Source organism: Diabrotica undecimpunctata, chromosome 9 (assembly GCF_040954645.1).
Source record: "Diabrotica undecimpunctata isolate CICGRU chromosome 9, icDiaUnde3, whole genome shotgun sequence".
NCBI lineage: Eukaryota > Metazoa > Arthropoda > Insecta > Coleoptera > Chrysomelidae > Diabrotica > Diabrotica undecimpunctata.
In genome coordinates this window covers 134,527,949-134,552,267 of record NC_092811.1, presented here as the reverse complement: position 1 = coordinate 134,552,267, position 24,319 = coordinate 134,527,949, and the positions used below count along the sequence as shown (strand labels likewise).

The 24,319-nt window shown below is 32.9% G+C and overlaps 1 protein-coding gene across 2 annotated transcripts in view; it reads right to left on the bottom strand.

The window, feature by feature from the left end:
* LOC140451531 (glutaredoxin domain-containing cysteine-rich protein CG12206-like) overlaps window positions 1-24,319 on the bottom strand; it is an 84,090-nt gene that overhangs the window by 3,613 nt on the left and 56,158 nt on the right. For both annotated transcript variants that reach the window (XM_072545389.1, XM_072545390.1), the window contains exons 3-5: window positions 4,134-4,603; window positions 968-1,201; window positions 772-837 (exon numbers count right to left, since the gene is read on the bottom strand). In XM_072545389.1, coding sequence (XP_072401490.1) covers window positions 772-837; window positions 968-1,201; window positions 4,134-4,603 — 770 coding nt within the window. The remainder of the gene's footprint in view (window positions 1-771; window positions 838-967; window positions 1,202-4,133; window positions 4,604-24,319) is intronic.

Sequence of the window (24,319 nt, the reverse complement as noted above, 5' to 3'; positions counted from 1 at the left end):
ATTTTTATATATAATTAAAATATTTTAGAAGTCTTTATAGGACATCCTAAAATCCAGAAATATTTCATTATTTTCTTGAATTATTTATGGGGATTCTGAAAGATTTCATGCTAGCCTAAGATGTATCAATTCTAATGTTAAATATTTTTGGAGCCCTTAAAGCACTTTTAGTATTAAATGTTTCAGGAGAGTCTAGAAGACTTTCTTGATAAACTGTATTATTAAGAAATCATGAAGTTGATTTCAGAGCAGCTACAAAGGTTTTAAGAATGTCCTAAATAACTCAAAAGGTTATTAAAGATATCTGAAAGATTTATTGAGAGATCGGAATATTATAAAAAAGTCTAGATGATTTCAGAAGTGAGTGGAATGCTTTAAAGGCTTTTAAAGGAGTGTTAAGCGGCTTAGATTGTTTTAGGTAGCTCTGTAGGATCTCACCAATGACTGGGATAATTTAGAAACTTGTAATAAATTTTGGAGAACATTTATCACATCTCAAAGACTTAAAGCTGGCCTCAAATGCTATAATGATGCCTTGAAATACTTCAAAAGCATATAAAGCATTTAATGTAAGTATATATAACTTCAGATGAATCAAAAAGTATTTAGGGGAGTCTAGAGTATTTCAAAAGCTTTAGGCATATCAATAAAGTGTAGAATTGGTAGAAATATGTCGATTAAAGTTGCCCAACAATATATAAAATTAAAAATACTTAAAAAAGACAGTAAATACTTCTGAATATTTATTTTTTGAATATTTGAATAACTTACTTTAAATGGTTTTAGTATTCGTCGTAGCTCTCCAGTTTCATTGAGCCTTTCAATCGTTTCAGCATCCTAAAAAGCGAGAAAAATATTTTAAAAACCTAAGGATTTAAACACAATTGACAGTTTTCGATACATTTTTCTTAGCCTTCATGTTTCTATTCAACAATTGATGAACTTTCTTGTGAAAATATACACTTACCCCCATATGAACGCCATCGACGAACACTTGTGGGACCAGGATCTGATCACACCTCATCCTCTCCTGGATCTCGGCCTGATATTCGGAGCTCATAAATACGTCTCTCTCTTCAAATTTAACCAAAAGCAGCCTTAAGATTTGTTTGACTTTCATACAGGCTTGGTAGGTTTCCCTGAGAATACCCATCGTAGTTGTGTATACCACCACTTTGCCTAACTCTTTTTCCTTATAGTTCTGAAACAGAAACATTAAAAAGGTTTATTTATATAGTAAATTCTTAAAGTAATTATTGAGTAATCTCTAACAAGAAACAACAAGCAAGAGAGTCATCATCACCATCATCAGACCGTTTTAAGTCTACTGCAGGACGTAGGCCTTCCGTGTTTGTATTCAGATTGCACGGTTTTGTGTAGTATTGATCAAATTTTTTCGTCATCTTTCACAGATCGTCTTGCCATCGTGTAGGTGATCTTCCTTTGTTTCTTGGTCTCCATTAGGTTAAGTTGCGTGTCTATCTTCCATCCTTTTATCTACTTTGTATGCTCATTAGTTTTATCTTCTTGTTTAAGTATTAGAATCGTGACAGCCTTATTCCGTTTATACGGTATCGACTTTTCTCGTAAGCATACATTAAAAAGTTTTGTTTTGTTGTGAACAGAGTCTTGCCCCCGTTTTTGATGGATTTGATAACTAGTCCATCGTCTCCTGGTGATTTATTGTTTTTCATCTTATTCATTGTTTGTCTGATTTCAGAACTTTGATTTAATATGGTTTTTCCAGTTGCTTTTTTTATCTTTACTTCGGTATCCCGTCTACTATTGTAGAGTTTTTTATAGAAATCTTCCACAGTTTTTAACAACTCAGTCCTATTGGTTATTATTTGATCCAATTGAGTTTGTTTTTTAATTTGACAAGGTATTTGACGCTTTTCAGATATTAATTTTCTTTGAAATATCTTTAAGCTGTTATTTGCCTGTAACATTCGTTGGGTTTTTTCGTTATTGTATTTGCTGAAATCTTTTCTACGCTCTCTCTCAAAGTGAAGATGATTTACAACGTATGCTGCACCAATTTAATATAACCGCCAGAAAATTTAACATGTTAATTTCCCCAACAAAGACACAATGCATGGTTACAACAGCAAATTTACTAAGATGTAAATTGGAGCTGGAAGGTCAGATAATAGAACAAGTGATGGAGTTTAAATATCTGGGCATCAGATTATCTAGCTACTGAAAGCTCGAAACTGAAGTGGAAGATCAAGTGAATAAAGAAAACAGAGCCTCAGGCTGCCTGCATGAAACAATATAGAGAAATAAAAATATCGGGATAGAAATGAAAGGCAGAATTTACAAAACAATCAGACCAACAATGACATGCGCGGCACAAACAAGACCTGACACAGAGAGGACAAAAATGATGTTAGGGATAGCAGAGATGAAAACACTTAGAAAAATTGATGATAAGGCACTAGGGGACAGAGCTAGAAGTACAGATATACGACATAGATGCAAGGTGGAGAACATCAAGAACTGGGTAAAAAATAGAAGAATAAAATTGAACCATCATATAAGCCGAATGACAACAAATAGAGTAGTAAAGACGGCAAGAGACGGTTCTCCAATAGGAAAACGATCAGTAGAAAGACCACGAAAACGATGGAACGACAACTTACTGGAGGCACATTGAAAAACAGACAGAGTCATGTCTATATAAAAAGAAGAAGAAGTCTTTTCCGATTACTTTGTGTATTTCTTGATTCATCTTTTTTGTTGCTTCTTTACATTTGTATTATTCTCTTTTATATTTTTTCTTTTTGATTAGAGTTTTAGGGTCACTGCTTCTTTATTTTTGGACAATGTTTTTTTGGCTTTCTGGTATAGTTTGTGTAATGGATTCATGGCTAATGTTTATATTTTCAGTAGAAGGAGCCCTTGTATTTGATTTTAATTTGGTCTCAATGTCTTGTTGGAATATTGACGTCACTGGTTCTTGTGCGTGTGTGTATTTCATTTTTTCTTTAATAATCGATGTCTTTCATTGTCTAGAGAGTGAGCAAGAGAGTGATCATGATCAATTGTTCAAGAAAATGTACACCAGAAAAGAACAGTCCTAAAGAAAAATGATTACGATACAATAAAAGATCCTATCGAAGTAAGATAGGATTTTTTAGGATTTTATAATCATTAATAAATAAATATATAACATATTTCAAGTAACTTTAGGACTAAAATTGAATACAGTATCCCTTTTAGTATTTTTCAATACTTCTTCACTCTGCTCGTTTAATAAGTCAGTCAAATTTAAATTGACAAAGGTGTTAGACATAGTTCATTAGAAACCCTGCTATCACTTCCACTCTCGTCAATTTTTGTAAATTTGTATTTGCATTTTTATTTTGGTTTATTAAGTTTCATTTGTACTTCTGAAAAAAAAATTCTGCCTTATTTAGTGAATCATTATCATCATCACTCAGCCCTTTGCGTTCACTGCTGGACATAGGTCTACCTCATTTTTCTCCATTGTGCTCTATCTTGAGCACTTTTCATCAAATTTCTTGACAGTTTCTTGAGATCCTCAGTCCAACGAGTAGGGGGTCTTTCTATACTTCTTTTGTCTAACCTTTTCCTTCACTTAAGCAATCTCTTCGTCTTAAAATTTGGCAAGTGAGTCAAAAAAATGGTTTTTGTAAAAACCCAAATTAATATATGTTATAAAGCTAAGATTAACATTCTAACAAAAATTAAAATTAAACTCATTAGACTTTCGAATTAAACCGCATCGATTGTCTCTCAGTCTTCTGAGCCTCCAGATCTCATCACTGCACTGTTCACTACTGTAGTAGTTCCGTGAGTTGTGGACAGTATAGTGAAGAGACTCGGGAGATTGATGAGACCTGAAGAAAATATCAGAGAGGATGTCGAAATCTCGGTGTACTGAAAATCGGCTCATTTTAACCCAGAAGCCTGGTAAGTCAGATATTAACTTTTGTAATTAATCTCAGCTTTAGGTTTAAGTATACTAACTGAATAAACCTCTCCAAAATACGTTTTTTTCGAAAAATACTTGGATTTCCATTTCGGAAGTAGTTTTCAAACTACAAACTTTAACAAATCCTTTAAATCATGTTATGAGTAACAAGAAGAAGATGAATATTATTACTTACTTTTCCAGTAGAATTAATTTGTAAAAACGTAGCGATACCAGCCCTAACCCGATTCTTAACCCCACGCACTGTCCCTTTGGCACTCTTAATCGTCGTGCAGCCGTCATCCAAAATATCTTTATACCCAGCAAAAGTTTCGTTCTCTATCACATTGTCAATTTTAGGCACTAAACTATTCACATTTTCGTTAATATGGAACTTGTAAAACATATCTGTGCTGATAATACTGTCCAGTTCGTCGTTTTTACTATCGCTATTCTCGTACGGGTTTTCCTCGACTGTCGGCGTCTTTGGAAGCCTTTGGCGGATGTCCTCAAGAAGAGAAGGTGGAAGCAATGCCGATTTGGTCGAAGGTATGTTGATGGGTGAGATTTTTCCGCAATTTAAGGAATCGCAGCTCACGCTGCTCTCGTTGTCGTCGCTGTCGACTTCGGCTCCGCTGCTCGAGCTGGGTGCTCGATTGTGGGATCCTGGAAAAAGAGAAAAAGAAATATGACAAAAATATTTTATTTGAAGATGTGCTACAAAAGATTACATTTTATTTATTTAGTGCATTGCACAAATTTGATTAATTTTGAGATTATTTCTGATTCCTTGATCATTTCTTTGACAATTCCGTCCTTGCCTGACGCCGTACCTCGTTTCGTTTCTTTTAATAAGCCTACTATGTTCAGTTTATTATTATTTACAAAAATGATCTCAAATATATTTATCAAAAAAACTCCGCGTTGAGAAGGGATACAGCACTTTTGAACACCTTGTAACAGTCAAAATCCTTATCGAAAAGACAAAATACAATCTATCGATACATATGGCTTTTGTTGACTAAGAAAAAGTGTTTGACTCTATCCATCACTAGGCAATCATAGAAGAGTTAGCCAATGCATGCATGTGCTACAGATATTAAACTTTTATCTACCATATCTATGACAATTCAGTAAACATTCAATAGACGACCAAATGATTCTCTCTCAGTTTGGCTTTGTTTTCTATTTCTTGGAAGTTTTTCTTTAATGCCTTTTTATCTGTTGCTACTATGGTTATATTGTCCGCATATCCTATTATTTGTACTTCATTCTCGTTTATATTGTAAAAATTATGCAGAATGCATTCCAAGAATAGAAAGCTGAATGATGAAATGAAAAATCATAAAAAAAGGAAGATGGAAAACATAGATAAACATCATAAAATGAAGACTATGGAATAGAAAAAAGAAGAAGATTCATTAAGATATGGCACGAGAAGCTAAAAAAATAGAAAATAAGAAGTGGCAAGAACAACAAAGACACAGGAATGGAAACAGTTAAGTGAGGTCTATGTCCAATTTCAAAATCCTACAAACTACAAACTATACATGAAAATGAATGAACACATGGCAAAAAGCTTAGTGGAACCAAGGTGGAGCGTTAACCAGTAGGAAAATCAAGGAAGAGGTGGTTAGACGAAGTGGTGAGCACCGTTTCTAGAGATATCTTGAGGATGATACCTGGAAGAGATTAATCTAAAGAAGGATTGGGGCCAAATACTGAAAAGTTTTGTTTTTGAAAATAATGCCATATCTTCTTTTTTTTCCTGATATTTCTTCATGCCACAGAATTACTATAGAACGGACGTTTCTACCTTTTCTGACAGTAACCAAACTTTCGTATGCGAATAGTAAAAATGACTTCTTTAAACAAAATTGCTCTTTGAAGCAATGTCACTTTCTGCAGATTTGCTGAAACTATAAGATCTGATGATTTTAGTTGCGATTCCGCTTCTTTTTTATACTCTTTCCTGGCAGTACCATATTTATCTCTGTAAAATACATAGCTTTCACACACTAAATAATTATCAGTTGGATTAATATGATTGGCTTCAACATTCTTCACAGTAAAGTTTTGCAAACGATATGTTGAGTTGTTTTTCAAGTTTCTGACGACAAAGCTTATAACTATCCTGACAATCAGTATTCTTTATTTTGTAGTCATTGTACATCATTCCAATTGAAATATTCGATGGTAAATATAGATGATTGGGAGCATGCTCTGAATGGATGAATGGATACGGTAGGTCCAAAAGACTTTATATGTTCAACGATCAGTTATTTGTCAATAAAATTTAGAGATGGTCGGTGCCCTCGTTGGACTTGCTCGGTAACAATAGCAATATTCTTATCAGTTACTCTAATATTTTTCAAAAATCGATCGTTACTTTTTCACAGCCTAATGTAGCAAAGAAAATAGTTTTATATACTTGCATATCTAATCCGTTAGCATCCTGTAGGTAATATTTCTGTGGATATAAGTTGGAGCTATTTCTGATACGACGAGAAGATATTGGAGAGTGGTGCATCAGAATAACCCTAGTTAGGATTACATAATTGGATCATATAAGCCGAATGACAACAAATAGATTAGTAAAGACGGCAAGAGACGGTTCGTAAATAGGAAGACGATCAGTAGGAAGACCACGAAAACGACAACTTACTGGAGGCACATTGAAAAACAGACAGAGTCATGTCTATATAAAAAGAAGAAGAAGAAGAAGAATAAGAGGATTACATAATATAGGATAAAAACAGAACACATAGCAAAAAGCTTAGTGGAACTATGGTGGAGTATCAACCAGTGGGAAAATCAAGGAAGAGGTGGTTAGACGAAGTGGTGAGCACCGATGCTATATCTTGAGGATAGATATCTGGAGGAGAGTAGTCGAAGAAAAGAATGGTTGGGACCAGATACTGAAAAGTTTTATTTTGGAAAATAATGCTCAATTTTCTGTACGATATTTTATTATTAAGACAAAATCAGCACATTTTGTGCTATTTGTTCTGTTCTTATAGCATCTGATTGATTAATAAAGTAGTTATTTTACAAAGAATTGTTTGTAAGAACTTGTATATGAATCCTTATGTACACACTGTATCATAAACTACTGCAAGGCTTACAAACGCCGCAGATATTTTGAGGCAATTCGGAATACCAGCTTTTATATAGGTGTCTTGCTAGTACTAGTATCTGGATCTAAAACTAGTGTACTACACAGGTAGTTTCTATGAGATTCTGCTAGACATTCTATTAATAAGTTTTTCAAAAGTTTATAGGCACAGGAGCACAGCTCTATAAAAGATAAACTGTTTGAAGTTTTTGAGTGGTCATTTGATTTGACAGGTTTTAAAATGGCATTAGTACCAGCAAATGACTATTTTAAAGAAAAAATTACAGAAAATATCGAACAAGTCATTTTAGATATCTGCATCCTTATTTTGTTAACATCAACCAATTAAATTGGTGAAGAGCATAGCTAAGGATTGATATGATCGTAATCTTTAAGGTGAATATAGTGACAGAAGTTATGAAATATTGGAACAATGCGTAAGTTTGGAGTAAAACTTTCATCTCAGATTGAGGAACTCAATTGGAAATAATAATATAATGGAAACAAATTTAAATAATTCAGCAAAAAATGACGAAGAGGTACAGACAAATATAAACAAATGCACTGAAATTGAAAATGCACTAAAACTTTATTAACTTTGACGAATAATTTGACATAATAGTGTCACATTTAAAATAATTTAGTTATGAAAATTTATATGTTTGTTTTTATGTGTCAACATACACGTTAAGAACACTGAAATATTTTCTGTAACAGTTTAAGATAAAAGTCCAAAAGTTTTGGCAAATAATGGGATCCACCTAATCTAATTAAATATAGATTAAAGGATGAAAGGCTTAGAGCATGTCATTACATATAATAAAGCATTGATGGATCACTCCCGTTCAGAATTTTGTTGACTAATATAATATCACTGTTATAGATAATAACTTACGATACAGTTTACACCAACATCTTTACCACTACTATTATTAAAATATTTTTTAAAACATAACTAAAAATAATACATCCCTTACATATGCATATACACATTTACCAAATAAACTGTGAGTCCCAAAAACCACGACTATTCATTAAAATAAAAGATTCGATTGATAAAACACAAATTATCGTTTCACAGGTTTTTTAATGAAAGTTATTTCACTGATAAATAATTATTTAAGTGTTTTAAATAAATTATGTTTCAATTATAAGTTGAGTGTTTGAATTTAATTTTACCGAATAAAAAATAAGTAGATAATTATATTACGATATACAATTTTATGTGACAAATTTGTACGTCATGCAGCCAATTTTAATATATGTCTAATATCAGTATTAAAAGAAAATAAAGACTCTTGTTGCAGTTTCTGACTTTTGGTTTTATAAATATTCTTTCAATATTTTCAGCCCATTGTCTTTTGCAACTTTATTTTCTTCTTCCTATTCTTCTTCTTCTTCATGTAGTTCCTTCTCCTATCGGAGGTTGGCTATCATCACAGCTATCCGTACCTTACTGGCGGCTGCTCTGAAAAGATCTACTGAGCTGCAACTATAACACTCTCTTAGGTTTCTTAGCCAGGAAATTCTTCGTCTTCTTATGGATCTTTTACCCTTATTTTGCCTTGCATTATGAGCCTTAGTATCTCATCTATGACGTTATTTTTAAATTACAAAAAAGAGCAATAGGGTATCTGTTTGGCCTTAAAAGAACAACCCATTGCAGAAGCTGCTTAAAAAATTACGGGAAACTTTGCTTGATTCGTAAATACCTACATGTTTCCAGCAAGATCTAAGCATGACTACTTTACCAGAAATTCAACCTTTGATGTTTATTTACCGATTCCGTCCACTGAGTAAGTAAAGAAATCTATATTATATTACGCAAAAAATCTATGCAACTATCTCCCGTTACAACTTAAATCAGCAACATCTTTCACCAAGTTCAGTAAAATGACAAAAGCCTAGCTATCTGGAAGACCATACTATTCAGTAGAAGAGTTTCTTAATGAATAACTAAGAAATTACAATATCTTAATGTAGAAGTAATCAAAGTATTTTTATCTATATTTGGGAATCATATGTAGAAACTTAAACTTATTAGTTTGTAACGTTTTATTATGCAATTTGCAAGTTATTTAAATTTTGCAATATATTGTTTATTTTATCTTTTATTTTGTGATATTGACCATTTATGTAATTTCAGTAAATTGTAATTGTTATTGTTATTATATGACTTTGTGTAAGGTGTCTCCATAAAATTGTACAATTTTCAGTGACAATAATGAATAGAAATGATGAATAAAACATATTTCCATTTATGTTTCTATTTCTAGTTGTAGTTAAAAACAGTTCTTTTTGTTAAATAAAACAAGTTATGCATCAACGTTGGTATATTAATAATAGTAAATTTTTAGTATTAATTAATTGTTCCCATATTCCCATTCCTTCAAATATTATGATTCAGCGCAATTTTCGGCAGACACACCAATCAGACTGTGAAAATCTAAAAGCATCAAGAAAAACGATCTTCGGATCGTCTATAAAAGGTCACGACTTGTTTTAAGAAAGTTTCATTATCGCTAATGACAACGTGTGGTAAAGTTAAACAAATTTCTCTCCTTAATATGAATTAAGTATATTTAAGCTTTTGTTTCTTATCGTCTTGATTTGAATACTCAATCACGACTTGAGACAGATTTTCTTTAGAATTTAAGATAGTTAATCGAAGGGGTCGTTAAATTAACTTAAATTAAAGAAATAAATGGTTTATTAAGTAATTATTTAACTTATTAATCATAAATTGTTTTTTCTTTGTTTAAACAAAACAGGTCTTAAGGCCTAGAATTGAAAGTTACAACAATTCAAATACAAAATACTATTAGAAATTACAAATTTATAAACTACACTATTTCAGAGTCACTTTCTAAAACTCTATAGTAGTTGTTTTCATTTTCTTCCAATTCATCGTACGTTTCGGTCTTGTTTAACTTCCAGTTCATCGTTTATCATCTACGATATACTTTTCTGATTATTTTTTCCAGTATCGAGCAGACTTTAAAAATAATATTTACATATTGTCATGACTTCCGTATTTTTAATTGTTATTGAATCTTTTTTTCCCAGCCATCCTCTAAAGTTAAATTCGAGCCCTGGCCCTCCCTCGGCAAACTTCTCCATTCGTTAAGGTCTATAGGCATTCTCCTATATGATCAACCGCCAAAGAAATTTCTTGCGTCTTTATCCACAGCATCTTCCCATCGCTTTCTCGGCCTCTCATTAAGTCTCTTTACCTGTATTTTTTCATTCAAAAGTTTTTTTGGAAGGCGGTTTTCTTTTATTCTAAATACACAGCTTGTTCATTAAGTATAAAACGTTTCTTATATATTCTAGAGAAAAATGGTTCTGAAAAGATGGTGAAAAAACACAATTTTAAAAAAAGACCATTTTGTAACCAATAGGAACCAAGATGGCAATTTGGTAATAATAAAATCATATTTTCATTGTTCATAAACACTAAGAGCTTAAAATTGAACAGATTATAAACTCTTCTCTTCTCTTCTTCTTCTTTTTATGTAGACAGTAAGTTGTCGTTCCATTGTTTTCATAGTCTTTCTACTGATCGTCTTCCTATTGGGAACCGTCTCTTGCCGTCTTTACTACTCTGTTTGTTGTCATTCGGCTTATATAATCGTTCCATTCTACTCTTTTATTTCTTACCCAGTTCTTGATGTTCTCCACCTTGCATCTACGACGTATATCTGTACTACTAGCTCAGTCCCATAGTGTCTTGCCATCAATTTTTCTAAGTGTTTTCATCTCTGCTGTTTCTAACATCCTTTTTGTCCTCTCTGTGCCAAGTCGTGTTTCTGCCGCGTATGTCATTATTGGTCTGATGACTGTTTTGTAAATTCTGCATTTCATTTCTTTCCGTAGGTAGATAATGTGATGCCTAGATATGTAAACGCCATCATTTGTTCTATTAGCTGACCTTCCAGCTCCAATTTACATCTTAGTAAAATTGGTATTATAACCATGCATTTTGTCTTTTTTGGGGAAATTAACGTGATAAATTTTCTGGCAGTTATATTAAATTGGTGCAGCATACGTTGTAAATCGTGTTCATTTTAAGAGAGTAGTATTGCGTCTTTTGCATAGCAGATCATTTTAAGTTGTTTTTCTCCCATTTGGTATCCTTGTTTAGTACTTACATTTTTTATTATTTCATCCATAATCAGGTTGAACAATAGACGACTCAGGGAATCTCCCTGTCTTATCCCATTGCCAGCTTCAATATGGTCGGTTAGTTCTTCTTTAATTTGACCCGGTCAAATGCCTTCTTAAGGTCCACGAAATATAGATATGCTGGTTTGTTGTATTCTAATGATTTCTCTTGCACTTATCTCATTATAAATACAGCGTCGGTGCATGATCTTCCCGACCTGAAACCTTGTTGTTCTTCTGCTAGTGTTATAATTTCATTCCGTTTATTTGTTATCACTTTGGTTGTTAATTTTAGTGTTGTGTTTAATAAATTATTTCCTCTGTAATTTCCCGGGTCCGATTTGTCTCCCTTTTTGAAGAGGGGTATGAAGATGCTTGATCTTTATTCTTGAGGAATTCTGTTTTGTTCTATTATTTTTTGGATTAGTTTTAATAGTTGTTTGGTCAGAACGAAGATCTAAATTTTATGAACCGTTTTATAGATGGCATATACCGAGAAAGAGTAAAAAGGTATAACTCGTTAAAGTGATGGCAGGCTATGCTTATGATTGTATGTGTACAGTAGCAAGGGCCCTAACCAACTTAAATTAATTTACAAGTGAGGAATAGACAAATAATACTAAATCCTAATTAATATTAATCTTTTTCACAGCGATAAGACATAAACAATAATAAGTAGTTACCTAAAGGCGCGTTTTCACGGGTCGATCTGGATTGAACGATTTAGGTCGATTATGAAATCGAAAGCAAATTGAATATGTAAACCATAAATCGACTTGGCCGTTCGGCGGAGTGAGTCGATTCGACGGAAGTAGAAAGACTGTCTACTTTTGATGGGCGATTGTCGCCGAATCGATGACGAACAGTTGTTGTTTTTAGTGCGACAAGCTGTAATTTTGGGAAAAAATGAGTGAAATGGTCAGATGCAGACATGGCAAGATTTTTGGATGCTTAATAAAACTATGATGTATTAAAGAATCCACAAACTGAGCTTTATAGCAATCTACAAGCGAGGCGAGCAGCATTGCAAGTAATTCTACAACATATGAATAAACCGAATATGTCTGAAAATTACTTGAAAAATAAAATAAAAAATATTACAACATACAAATTGCGCAACAAATTAATGGCACACCTACATTAATAATTTCAAGTGATGCCGTTTCATACCACAATTAATTCAACATTTATCGCCTATCGTGTAAACCTTTTTGCTTTCCACACAGATCGAATTATGGTCGAACGATCCAAATCGTTCAACCTAGATCGACCCGTGAAAACGCGCCTTAAAGGCGCGTTTTCACGGGTCGATCTGGATTGAACGATTTAGGTCGATTATGAAATCGAAAGCAAATTGAGTATGTAAACCATAAATCGACTTGGCCGTTCGGCGGAGTGAGTCGATTCGACGGAAGTAGAAAGACTGTCTACTTTTGATGGGCGATTGTCGCCGAATCGATGACGAACGACTGAAATTGAATGTGTAAACATCTCGTCGAACGAAAACACAACGTGCAGAAAGCCGCGTAGAGTACTTCTAACGTGTATGCAGTTGTTGTTTTTAGTGCGATAAGCTGTAATTTTGGGAAAAAATGAGTGAAAATGGTCAGATGCAGACATGGCAAGATTTTTGGATGCTTAATAAAACTATGATGTATTATGGAATCCACAAACTGAGCTTTATAGCAATCTACAAGCGGGGCGAGCAGCATTGAAAGCAATTCTACAACATATGAATAAACCGAATATGTCTGAAAATTACTTGAAAAATAAAATAAAAAATATTACAACAACATACAAATTGCGCAACAAATTAATTGCACACCTACAATAATAATTTCAAGTGATGCCGTTTTATACCACAATTAATTCAACATTTGTCGCCTATCGTGTAAACCTTTTTGCTTTCCACACAGATCGAATTATGGTCGAACGATCCAAATCGTTCAACCTAGATCGACCCGTGAAAACGCGCCTTAACATATCATTATTCAAAGATAAAGTTATTAACCTCTATAAATTACTACGAAAATAAGTGTTTTTTATAATTATCTCGGTCAATTGTTTAAGTATTTCAATTTAGAACATCGCAAATTAAAGAACTTTCTAAGATCTAACTTTTATTTGATCCATTTTTGCCTAAAATGCATAAAAACGTTTTATAATCAATGAACACAGGTTGTGTATTTGTTAAAAAAAAAAACAAAGCAAAATTAGCTGTACGACTTCAAGAATTTGTCGACAGCTCTATACCTTTTACAACCTTCAAAACCCTGTATAAGATTTTTACGTGAAATCGATGATTTTTTCATAAATACACTGCGGTCTTTAATCATCAGCATTTGTAAACGTACGAGCGTTATTTTACGATAAATTTGCATGATATTGTGATAGTTACAAGCTCACGTTGGTTGAACTTTTGTATTTTATATAGGAATACGTTGTTTTCACGTGAATACACTATTGCATCGACTTTTACTTAACAAATATTTTATTATCTTTTCAATAAATTCGTCTTCTCTTGCAAATATAATCTTTTGAAGGAGTGGTAACCAAATCACCAATAATCTTTCTAACACTTGGATTGATTAATGGTCTACCACGCAATTATGTAAAATAAATTACGACTGACTGAGCAAGACAGTGGTGATCAACATCTCATACAAAAACACTTTTATTACTTTTCAATCCGCAGGTGCTTAACTATACGAGCAATTCAGTATTATGTATTATCTGCAAAAACACGTGTTAAATTTCTATGATTAGAAAATAGTTTATAAAAGAAATTGCTGCAAGAATTTGTATTTAAGAGATGTGCACAATAAGAACATCAAGATCTAAAATGAGCTTATATGACGTTTCTTTTTAATCGTTTCAGATCATCTATGCAACAGAAAAATCTTCTTGTTTTACTTTTTTGAATGAAGGAATAAAAATCATCTTAATCTAGTAACCCTCATTTTAGCATTAATTGGTGTCACATTGGTAATATTTCTTCCTCATATCATATCCTTTACAACTATGTATGATTCCTATCCTCAAGAAGTTCCCGGTTTCCAGTTCTCCTTGATTCGTACTCTACATTCAACTTTTTCATTACGTATTATTGGTCTTTCATTGCCTTGAACATTTCTCTTCTATTTACAGAGTTGTCAGCTGCCTTATGTGGTGAGTATATATGCCATATCCTAGTGTTTTTTGTAAAATGTGTCTCAGGATTTCAATTTGATGAATTATCGATTTACCACCTCTGAAACCAGCCTGGTATTTTCCTATTAGTTGTTCTACAAATGGTGGCATAGCATAGTGAAGAGTATTTTGTATGCTGCATTTAGGAGCGTAATCCTTTTATGATTAAAACATTTAAAAATTTCTCCTTTTTTGTATATAATGCAAATTATTTCAATATTTCAATCACTAAGGAGGAATTTTTGTATCATATTTCTTTTATGAGCTGCTCTAGTGCCATTATAGTCTCGTGATCACCTATTTTATACAGTTCCTCTCTGAGATCATCTATTCCGTGTAATTTGTTCTGACTAGTTTTTTTAAATGCATCTTTAACTTCAAGAATCTTTAGTGGTTTCGGTCTTCTCTTGTCTATTTCGCTTACCTCATTCCTTTGGTATTCCAGGTTTTCTTATTTTTCCTCCACATTAAATACCCAGTTAAAATATTCCATCCATTGATCTAATACATATCGATTGCGAGAGGGGTCACCAGGCAAGGATGCGTCTCCGACGCTTTTCAACGTGTACTCACAGGTCATATTCAGAAAAGCCTTATGGGAAAGAAAAGAGGGAATAAGAATTAGTGGAGAAATCGTAAACACCATGAGATTGGCAGATGGCATGGTAATTATGGCCGAGAGTATAGAAGAACTACAAACTTTACTAGATGTAATAAATAGTGAATGCATTCAAATGGGACTTAACATCAACACAGATAAGACCAAATTTATGATAGTATTAAGGAGTCCAATAAATAATGAACAACTAACCCTTGGTGGACAGCAAATAGAGAGAGTGACAAAATATAAATATCTGAGAGCTGATTTCACATCAACACAGAATTATATCCAGACCAAGAGATCAGGGTACGAATAGAAATGGCAAGGGCAGCGTTCTTAAAATTCAAGCAATTGTTCTATGACAAAAATCTGAATACTGCGCTGAGACTGAGGTTTGTTGAATTTTACGTCTGGTCCCAACTATTGTACAGGGTAGAAACATGGACGTTAAAAGCGCAAATAGTTAAGAAGCTTGAAGCCTTTGAACTGTGGATATACCGGAGAATGTTGAGAATTCAATGGACTGCCAGGATCACCAATGAGGAAGTGCTGAGAAGGATGGGTCGAGACAAAAAATTGTTGAGAACAATAAAAGTACGCAAGACTGCATACCTTGGACATATACTGAGGAATGATAAATATAGTCTTCTGCAGGTCATCAGGGTAGAGTCGATGACAAAAAGGGAATAGGTCTCTTTTCTTCTTTTCTCTCTATATAGTAATTCTCTACAGTTGTTTTAGTTCGTCGGATAAGCATTGGATCTGTAGACTTCATATTTTTTTCTTGTTACATTTTTACATTCATCGTCAAACCAGTGATTTTTACGGGCACAACTTTCTGCTTTTGTTTAATTTTTTGCAGCTGGTTCAATATCTTTCTTTATTCCTTCATTCTAGGCCAGTAGGAGTCTGTTAGCCTGTTGACTCAGCCCGTTGTTATTTTTTTTAGCTGTTAATGTTTGCGTACATCATAGGCATAATTTTCATTAAAATACACAGCATTTTACTCGTCCCCTTTCATGTCATTCATCCATATTTAACTTTGCTGCATGCATTACTCTATAATTGCGATTCGGAATACTTAAAACTATTATTACTTTTTTACAATAATTTTACCATCATAAGTTATAATGTTGCAGTATAAATAATAGGATTTGTGGACGATATAACCAGAAATGCTGCAGAAATATTTAAATTAACAGCAAGAGAAGAGCAATTGACTGTTTTTAAGAAGAAGATTATCAGAAAAATACTGCAACCAAAGAGGGAAAACGAAGAGAATGCAAGACAATAGATGAATCACGAAATACAAGAATTAATGGATCAAGGGAACATAGTTAGAACAATAAAAGCACAAAGAATTAGATCATATAGACACACAATGAAAAGAGGGAAGTGCAATTCGTTAAGAGTTATAACGGAATGGATACCACCAGGTAAAAGAACCTGAGGTAGACCTAAACTGAGATGGAGACAACAAGTGGAAGAAGACTTAAGGAATATGAAAATTAGAAATATAGAAAGGACAATCAAAGAGAGATAAGAATGGAGAAAAGTAGTGGAAATAGCGAAGTTACATCAGAAACTGTAAAACCAAACCCAGAATGGGATGATTCCCCCCACACACAAAAAGGATCTTCAAGTAAAAACAGCTTCAGCTTCTTCGGGAGCGTATAGCTTATACATAATATATAAGTTATCATGTTATTGGTCGTAATACCGTTATATTTAAATGAACATTCTACTATGTTTTAAACATTTTCTTTGAGAGCTTTTCACACTACATCATCAGCATCCATTATCCATATATATATATATATATATATATATATATATATATATATATATATATATATATATATATATATATACATGTATTACACATTGAGAATTATAAGCAGTTAGAACATTTTTTAAAGTTTTTACGATTGAACATTCATGCAATATTTATCAAGTGCGACGCAGCGATATTTCTAGATAAAAATAAATATGAATTTATATAAACGTGACTTGAAGATAATTATAAAACAGTTACTGCAGTAAAAAATTATAATATTCCTACAGCTGGTATGTCTTTGGAATATTCAAGTCGAATCTATTAAAAATATCACATTGCAAGTTCGCCATCGCGAGTTTAATATGAATTGAAAAACCAGTACTATTATAATCTTTGTAAGATGTGTCTAGTTTGAATGCTAGTGCATGTCACGTGTTGTTAATTCATTTGTTCTTCTTTATGTGCATTTATAAATATATATGGATGGTCTAAGAACTGTATTTTCACAGAGATGTGACAGAATATGTAATCACAGAAAGATATCGCGAAAACAGAACAAACATTACATGATTAAAGCACGAGATTACTTAATCAGAAAGATGATTCATCTCAAACTAAACAAGATGCTAGGAATAGCAAGACAGATGGTACAGGAATTCGTTGTGGCTACAGAAAATGTAGGTTTAAATATATCATCGCAAAAACAAAAATAATGACAAATTTAATGCCCAACCAGAACATCAGTATTGGTGGACAAGAAGGAGAACTCGTAGATAAAAATAAATACCTAGAACAAGAAATTATGATTGGCAAGGATAATCAGACCCACGAACTAAAGAGAAGAATTGGTTTTGGGTGGGCATCATATGGAAAACTGAGAGAAACTTTTAAAAGTGACCAAAAGTATTTGACCAGTGCGTCCTCCCACTGTTGATATACAGAGCAGAAACACTTAATTTAACAAAAGTCTCGGCTACCAAACTAGAAGTCGCACAGAGAAGAATGTACTCTGCGAGACAAAATATAACTCTGCGATGATAAAAAAAGGTTATTGGAATATAAACCAAGGGAAGACAAAATAAACGTCGGTTGACCACATACACAATAAGCTGACGATTTAAGAAGAACTGGATGAAAGTGGCGCAAGAGAGACAGGGTTAGAAACACGATGAAGAAGCCCATGCCCAGCAATGGACCAGGCTGGATGATAAAGCAAGGTACAAAACTTGCTTGTCTTGAAATCACAAGGACTCTGATAGGCGCACCAACAGCAGCTATGGAGGGTCTACTGGACTTTTCTCCTTTGCACATCGTTGAAAAAGGGAAGGTGAGAACAGGATATTATAGACTAATAGAAAATTTGAACAACGTAATGGTTAGATCAAAATAGAGTAAAGTCATAAATGAAATTAAGGATACCAAATAGATGATGACTTCCGACCAGGTGTGGTATCCAGGTTCAGGTCTAAATTATCTTTTTAAGTTAATCTATGGACATAGGGTATGGGCCGATAAGTTCAGAATCATAACAGGCTTTCTTACTGGTCTCTTTCAAGGAGAATCAAGCTGCTGAATATATACTAAAAATCTGAAACAATAAACCATATCTTGTCTGACTGTGAAGTGTTAGATCACAGTGGGAAAACACTTTCTGGAAACTACCAAGTGGCTCCAAAAATATCTGGTATCCATCCACCAGACCTGTACAAGCTGGTACCAGGGTTCTAAAATTCTAGAATGTGTATCATAAAAAATGGAACATAAGCCAATTTATTGCAGTAGGATATGTTTAGAAGAGAAAGCTTCTGAAAAAAGGTGATTCATGCAATAAGATCGATTAACACCAATAAATCTCCTAATTTAAATCCAATTTTAAGCAATTTATTATTAATAATCAATGAAATTCACATTTCGACAGTGGTATAATCGTAGATAAATTTTTAAAAGAGATCAGCATTCTCCAAATGAATTACCCGCTTCAATTTTCGAGCTCAGTGCAATCGTACATCTATAGGACATATTGGTACGAAGTTCTTCTGCTCGAGTATTCCCTGCTAACAACTTCTTTACCTATGGATGGATTAAAATTATTAATGGCGCTTTCACGACTGGATCTACCTGAAATTTTACTTCAAAAAGATTTAGGATAAGAACTAAAAATACTAAATTATAAGCAAAAGAGCCAACTGCTTATACTCCAGACTTTACTTATAACATTTATTGTTTCTTTTTACCTTTATATTCGATCTAAGACTGGCATATATAATTTTTTTCCTTGTTCATTAAAAAATAGGCATGGATCGAATTTTTCGCACCTAAATCTTAAGAACAAATACAGAACGAATAAACAAAGGATTTTAAATAAAATGTCTTAATTTTAATAACAAACTAAGTAGTGCATATAAGTCATTCATTTTTACTGCATTTTTTCTTTGCTCGAATTTCCGTCGTGACTTGCGTTCAACTTTCCGTGTAGTTTCGGTCTTCACTTGCATTATTTTAAAATATGCATAATTACAGAGAAAATGTTGTTTATAAAGACTAAGCACAAGAAAAGATAGTAAGATTGATGGAATATTTCATTAATGGTATTGAGAATGTTTATGAAACATTTATTTTTATAAGGAAAATATATGGAGGAATCCAAAAACAGGGTTTGTGGCGTAGGCGCTACAACTTTGAGTTATATAGAAGTTTTGGGGAACCTGTCGTTGTAAAATGTATTAAACTAGCACGCCTTCGATGGATAGGACATGTAATTAGGCAAGATGAAGATGCAACGATCAGAAAAATTTTCGACCGAAGAGGACCAGTGGGTAGACGAGCCAGAGGAAGACCAAAACTTAGGTATCGAGATAACAAACATAGGGGATGATCTAAAATCCATCGGAGTTAAAGCATAGAGAAGAGTTGCCAGAGACAGGGGCGAATGGAAGATTGTTCTGAAGAAGCCTTTGGCTCATAACAAGCTGTAATGCCACTGATGATAATGATTTATTTTTATACATTTCTAAAGACATTGAAGCTGTTTTGACGAATTTTCTAGATCCGTTTGCCATGGAGGATCATGGTTTCTTCGTTCAGTAGATCTGCTTACAGGTTCTGATAGTTTTTCGCTTTGTTAACCACTTTCCTCCAAGCTGATTTATCCACCAGTGTCGGTGTCGTTCTTTAGTTTCAATGTTATAGAAACCTATTAGCTATTTTAAACAATTAAGATGGCTAAGCATATAAGAATAGCGGCCTGGACAGCCAACGGTCTAACAAATCATGTCCAAGAAATTATGTTATTTTTAAAAGTTTCAGGGAGTCATTTAACTAATAAAACAGTCAAAATTCCATTTTAAACAACATATTTTACCTACAGTTTCAATGGCACAGCCCACATAGAATCGGCAATCATAGTCAGATCATCTGTAAAATATAACATTTTACAAAGCTATTCCACACCTAAAATTCAGAGCACTTTAATAACAATACGAACGTTCTCGTGGCCATTGATTGTCGCAGGTATTTATTGATCGCCTAAATATAATAGAAAGGTAGAAACCTGCATTGATCATTACAGAAAAACAATGTATTCTTCTTATCCACAGGATAACCCATATACTGGCCAGTAGATAACAACAAAATTCCGGATCTTGTAGATTTTGCAATATTTAAATATTTAAAGGTTTACCTAATACGTTTTGTTCTAATAGAATATTAAATTTATTTAAATGTATATCTCTTTGTTTAATATATGAATTTTCATATACTATATGTAAACTAAAAATAATTTGATCAAAATCAGAATTTGATATCATATCGAAAAGCAAATCTTCAATACTTACAATATCTTGTTCAACAAAAAATAAATTACATCTATGATATTGTAACCTTTCGCGGATCATGGACAAGCTGGCTCTATGTAGAATGTTGTTCAACCTTCTGCTTGAATATGCTGGAGCTAACGGCTGTAATACAAAAAGCTGCTTGGGAATCTACATTTATATGTAAAACGGTAATTCTGAAGACAACAATGTGCCCTTACATATCAAAAAATTCTAACAAAAAAAAGGACCACGTACAAAATGGCAAAGGTCTCAAAATCCACTCGATAAGACACAAATAAACTGATAGAAAACTGTACGAAAATATACTAAAAGAAAAAAATAGAAGTAGAAAAGTAGAAATGATAAAGGGACATTATTTGGACATTTATTTTAATCAGGCTGTTTTGATACGTGTGCAATTTGATCGCTGAAATGGTTTACACTTTGCAAGAAAGAATCGAAATTGTAGGTTTATACTACAAAAATAATAATTGTGTAAGAGCTGTTGCTAGAATTTTTAACGAAACACACCACATTAAAAATGTAACTCATAAGTATGTGATTGAACTGGTGCAGAAATTTAGAGTAACAGGGTCATTTTGCAACAAAAAACATAACCGACAGGGACTTGTAAATAATAAAGCAATGCAAGTAGCTGTTTTATAGTAAGTTAACTCAGAAGCTGAGCAATCACAGACACTGTCAACAATAAGCAGAGCAATCGGTGTTTCATCTTCTACAGCCTTCTGAGTCCTCCATAAATTTAAATTTCATCTATATAAAATTAAATTAGTACAAGAGTTAAATGAAGAAGATTTTGATCGTCGTCTCAAATTTTACGAATTAATGACACAATGCATCATTAACAATCCACAATTGTTAAACAATATTTGTTTCTCGGATGAATGCTCATTCTCATTAAATGGTTTGGTGAACAGACATAATTACCGATACTGGGCTGAGAGTGATCCACATATACGTGAACCATACCTCACGTATGGTGTGGTATCCTAGGTGATCACATTATCGGATCCTTCTTTATCACTATTTCCGAAAATTTGGCTGTATTTCAACATGGTGGAGCTCCTTCACACTTTGCTTGACCTGTGCGACAATTTTTAAACGAAACGTTTTCCAGTCGTTGGATAGGTAGAAGGGGACCAGATTATGGATTGGCCACCTAGGTCACCGAATTTAACACCCCTAGACATCTTCTTACGGGGATATTTAAAAACAAAAATTTGTACTATTCAACCAGAATCTCTAGATGATTTCGACAAAGAATAAAGGGTGAATGTCGACAATTAAATGAAGACGTGTTAAGCAATGTCAGAGAAGAATTTCAAAATATATTGTACTATTGTATAGAAGTGAATTGCAGTTACTTGGAATTGCAATCACAATTGCAGTATAAAGAAAATTTGTAGGAATAGATCTTTGCAAAATCATTTTTACTGTCTATAAATTTAAGCAAAGTCCAAATCAAAATTTAGTTTTATTCCGGTCCTGTTTCGTTCTTAGATTAGCAGGTACCAATTACCGGCGTGGCAATGTAATTTGAGAGAATTTCTATTCACAGCTAATATGCTACTATTTTGAATATTTAATTCATTGCGAAATACAGATCTAATTTCTGTCTGTGTGAAAATATATGTATAATATCAAATTATGTAACAAGTGGTTTGTAATTTGTGATTTCAAATATTCCACCAGATTTTTAAAGATTGCCTTGGACTGGATACAAATAATGATCCTGTCCAAACTGTTGTCAAGGTACTTTTTTTGGTTTTAGAATTATGTTTCGTGTAGTTATTTTAAACGTTTTTTTTTTATTCAAAAACTGGTTTCTATTTAACATCTGCTGGATTTAATTTGTAATTTCAAAGGTTTATGTAAAAAATATATGATTTTTATTATATGCAGTACAGTAGGTGGCGTGATTCGAAAAAATATTAGAAATTTGAATAGAATATCTTTTAAATAATCCCAACCAACCATTTCAACAATGAAAGACGCCAGAACTCGTGGCTGAAAGACCTAAGGAGATAATTTGACTGCTCAACCCTAGAAATCTTTCGTGCAGCAGTTTCCAAAGCTACAATTTCCATTTGGATCGCCAACCTTCGAAAGAGACGGCGCAATAAGAAGAAGAACCAACCATTGAGAAATCTTTCAGAAATTAATAGGATATAAGAGATATTTTTCTAAAAAATCATTCTGATTAGTTATGTCTTCTAATAAACTGAGACATTAGTCCTTAATTATTTGTCCTTAAAGTCCGTAATCTGTTGAAATTTATCTTTTCTTAGCACTCATTCTAGACATAAATTAGAAAGGATCGTAGAAAGATCTGCTTGTTTTAGAACCTGTTTTTTGTTCTAAATAATTCTCAGTGTTTTGTAATAGTTGTCCCGAATTATTTCTTTCTTATGGTATATCTGTAATTGCGGCAGACATCAAAAGCAATGCAGTAACAGCCTACTACATTAGAAATATGCTTTATTGTTACTAAAAATTGTACAATTTTATGGACAAAGTTTACAAAAAGTTAGAAAATAACAATAACAATTAAAATTTACTGAAATTACATAAATCGTCAATATCACAAAATAAACAGTCCATTGCAAAATTTAAATAAATTGCAAATTGCATAATAAAATTTTACGAACTAATAAACTGAAAATGCTGCATATTATGACACCCAAATATAAATAAAAATACTTTAGCTCCTTGTACATAAAGGTACTACAATTTCTTAGTTATTCGTTGCGAAACTCTTGTTGTAGAAAAAGTTGTAGAGGAAGATGATTGTACAGTTTTTTTGCCGAATATAATATAGATTTCTTTACTAACTCAGTGGACGGAATCGGTAAATAAACATCAAGGGTTGATTTCTAAAATATATAAAGATGGAAGCGTTAAAATTCCGTGATTTTTGACGAAGCTTCTGCAATGAGTTGTTCTTCTCAGGCCAAACAGATACCGTATTGCTCTTTTTGTAATTTAAAAATAACATCAGATTGGGCAGCTCTACTGGAATCCCAAAAAGGAAGACCATATCGAAAATGAGACACCAACAAAGAAAAATTTGTTAGTTTGGAAGATGCTAAAGTAACTTCCTTCGAAACAGATCTTATTGCATAGCAGGCTAAGACTAGTTTCTTACTTATAAATCGATATGAAGAGACTATTTAAGGTTGCTGTCTATAAAAAAAAACCAAAAAATTTGACAGAATCAACGATACTGATGTGAGGCTATTATTTTGTATTATTGGGCAAGGTTTGAAGAGCTCCGTTATAGGATAATACACTTATCCACGTTAAAAGAAAGGAAATTAGCGTCGGACTAGATTTATATTTTTTGTAGATCAGTTATAGTTGCATGAAGCGTTACAATATTAGAATTTCTCTAGGTGATATTGGTATCATCAGCAAAAAGAAAAAAATTTTCCGTCGATTTTTAAATTAGTGCTGTCATTTATAAAGATAAGGAAAAGTAAAGGACTCAATACTGAATCTTGTGGTACTCCACATACAATGATTTTGTGATTAGAGCCAGTATCATTTGCTCTAACTCGTTGTTTCACATTCCTCAAGTAGGATTGGAACCAATTCAAAGAAATACTTCGTTTCTACAAAACTAATTTTGTAGAAATTTGATTTTTTTTCTCAAAATGTGCTCGGTAAATCTCATGTAGTACAGAAGAAAACATCATCACTG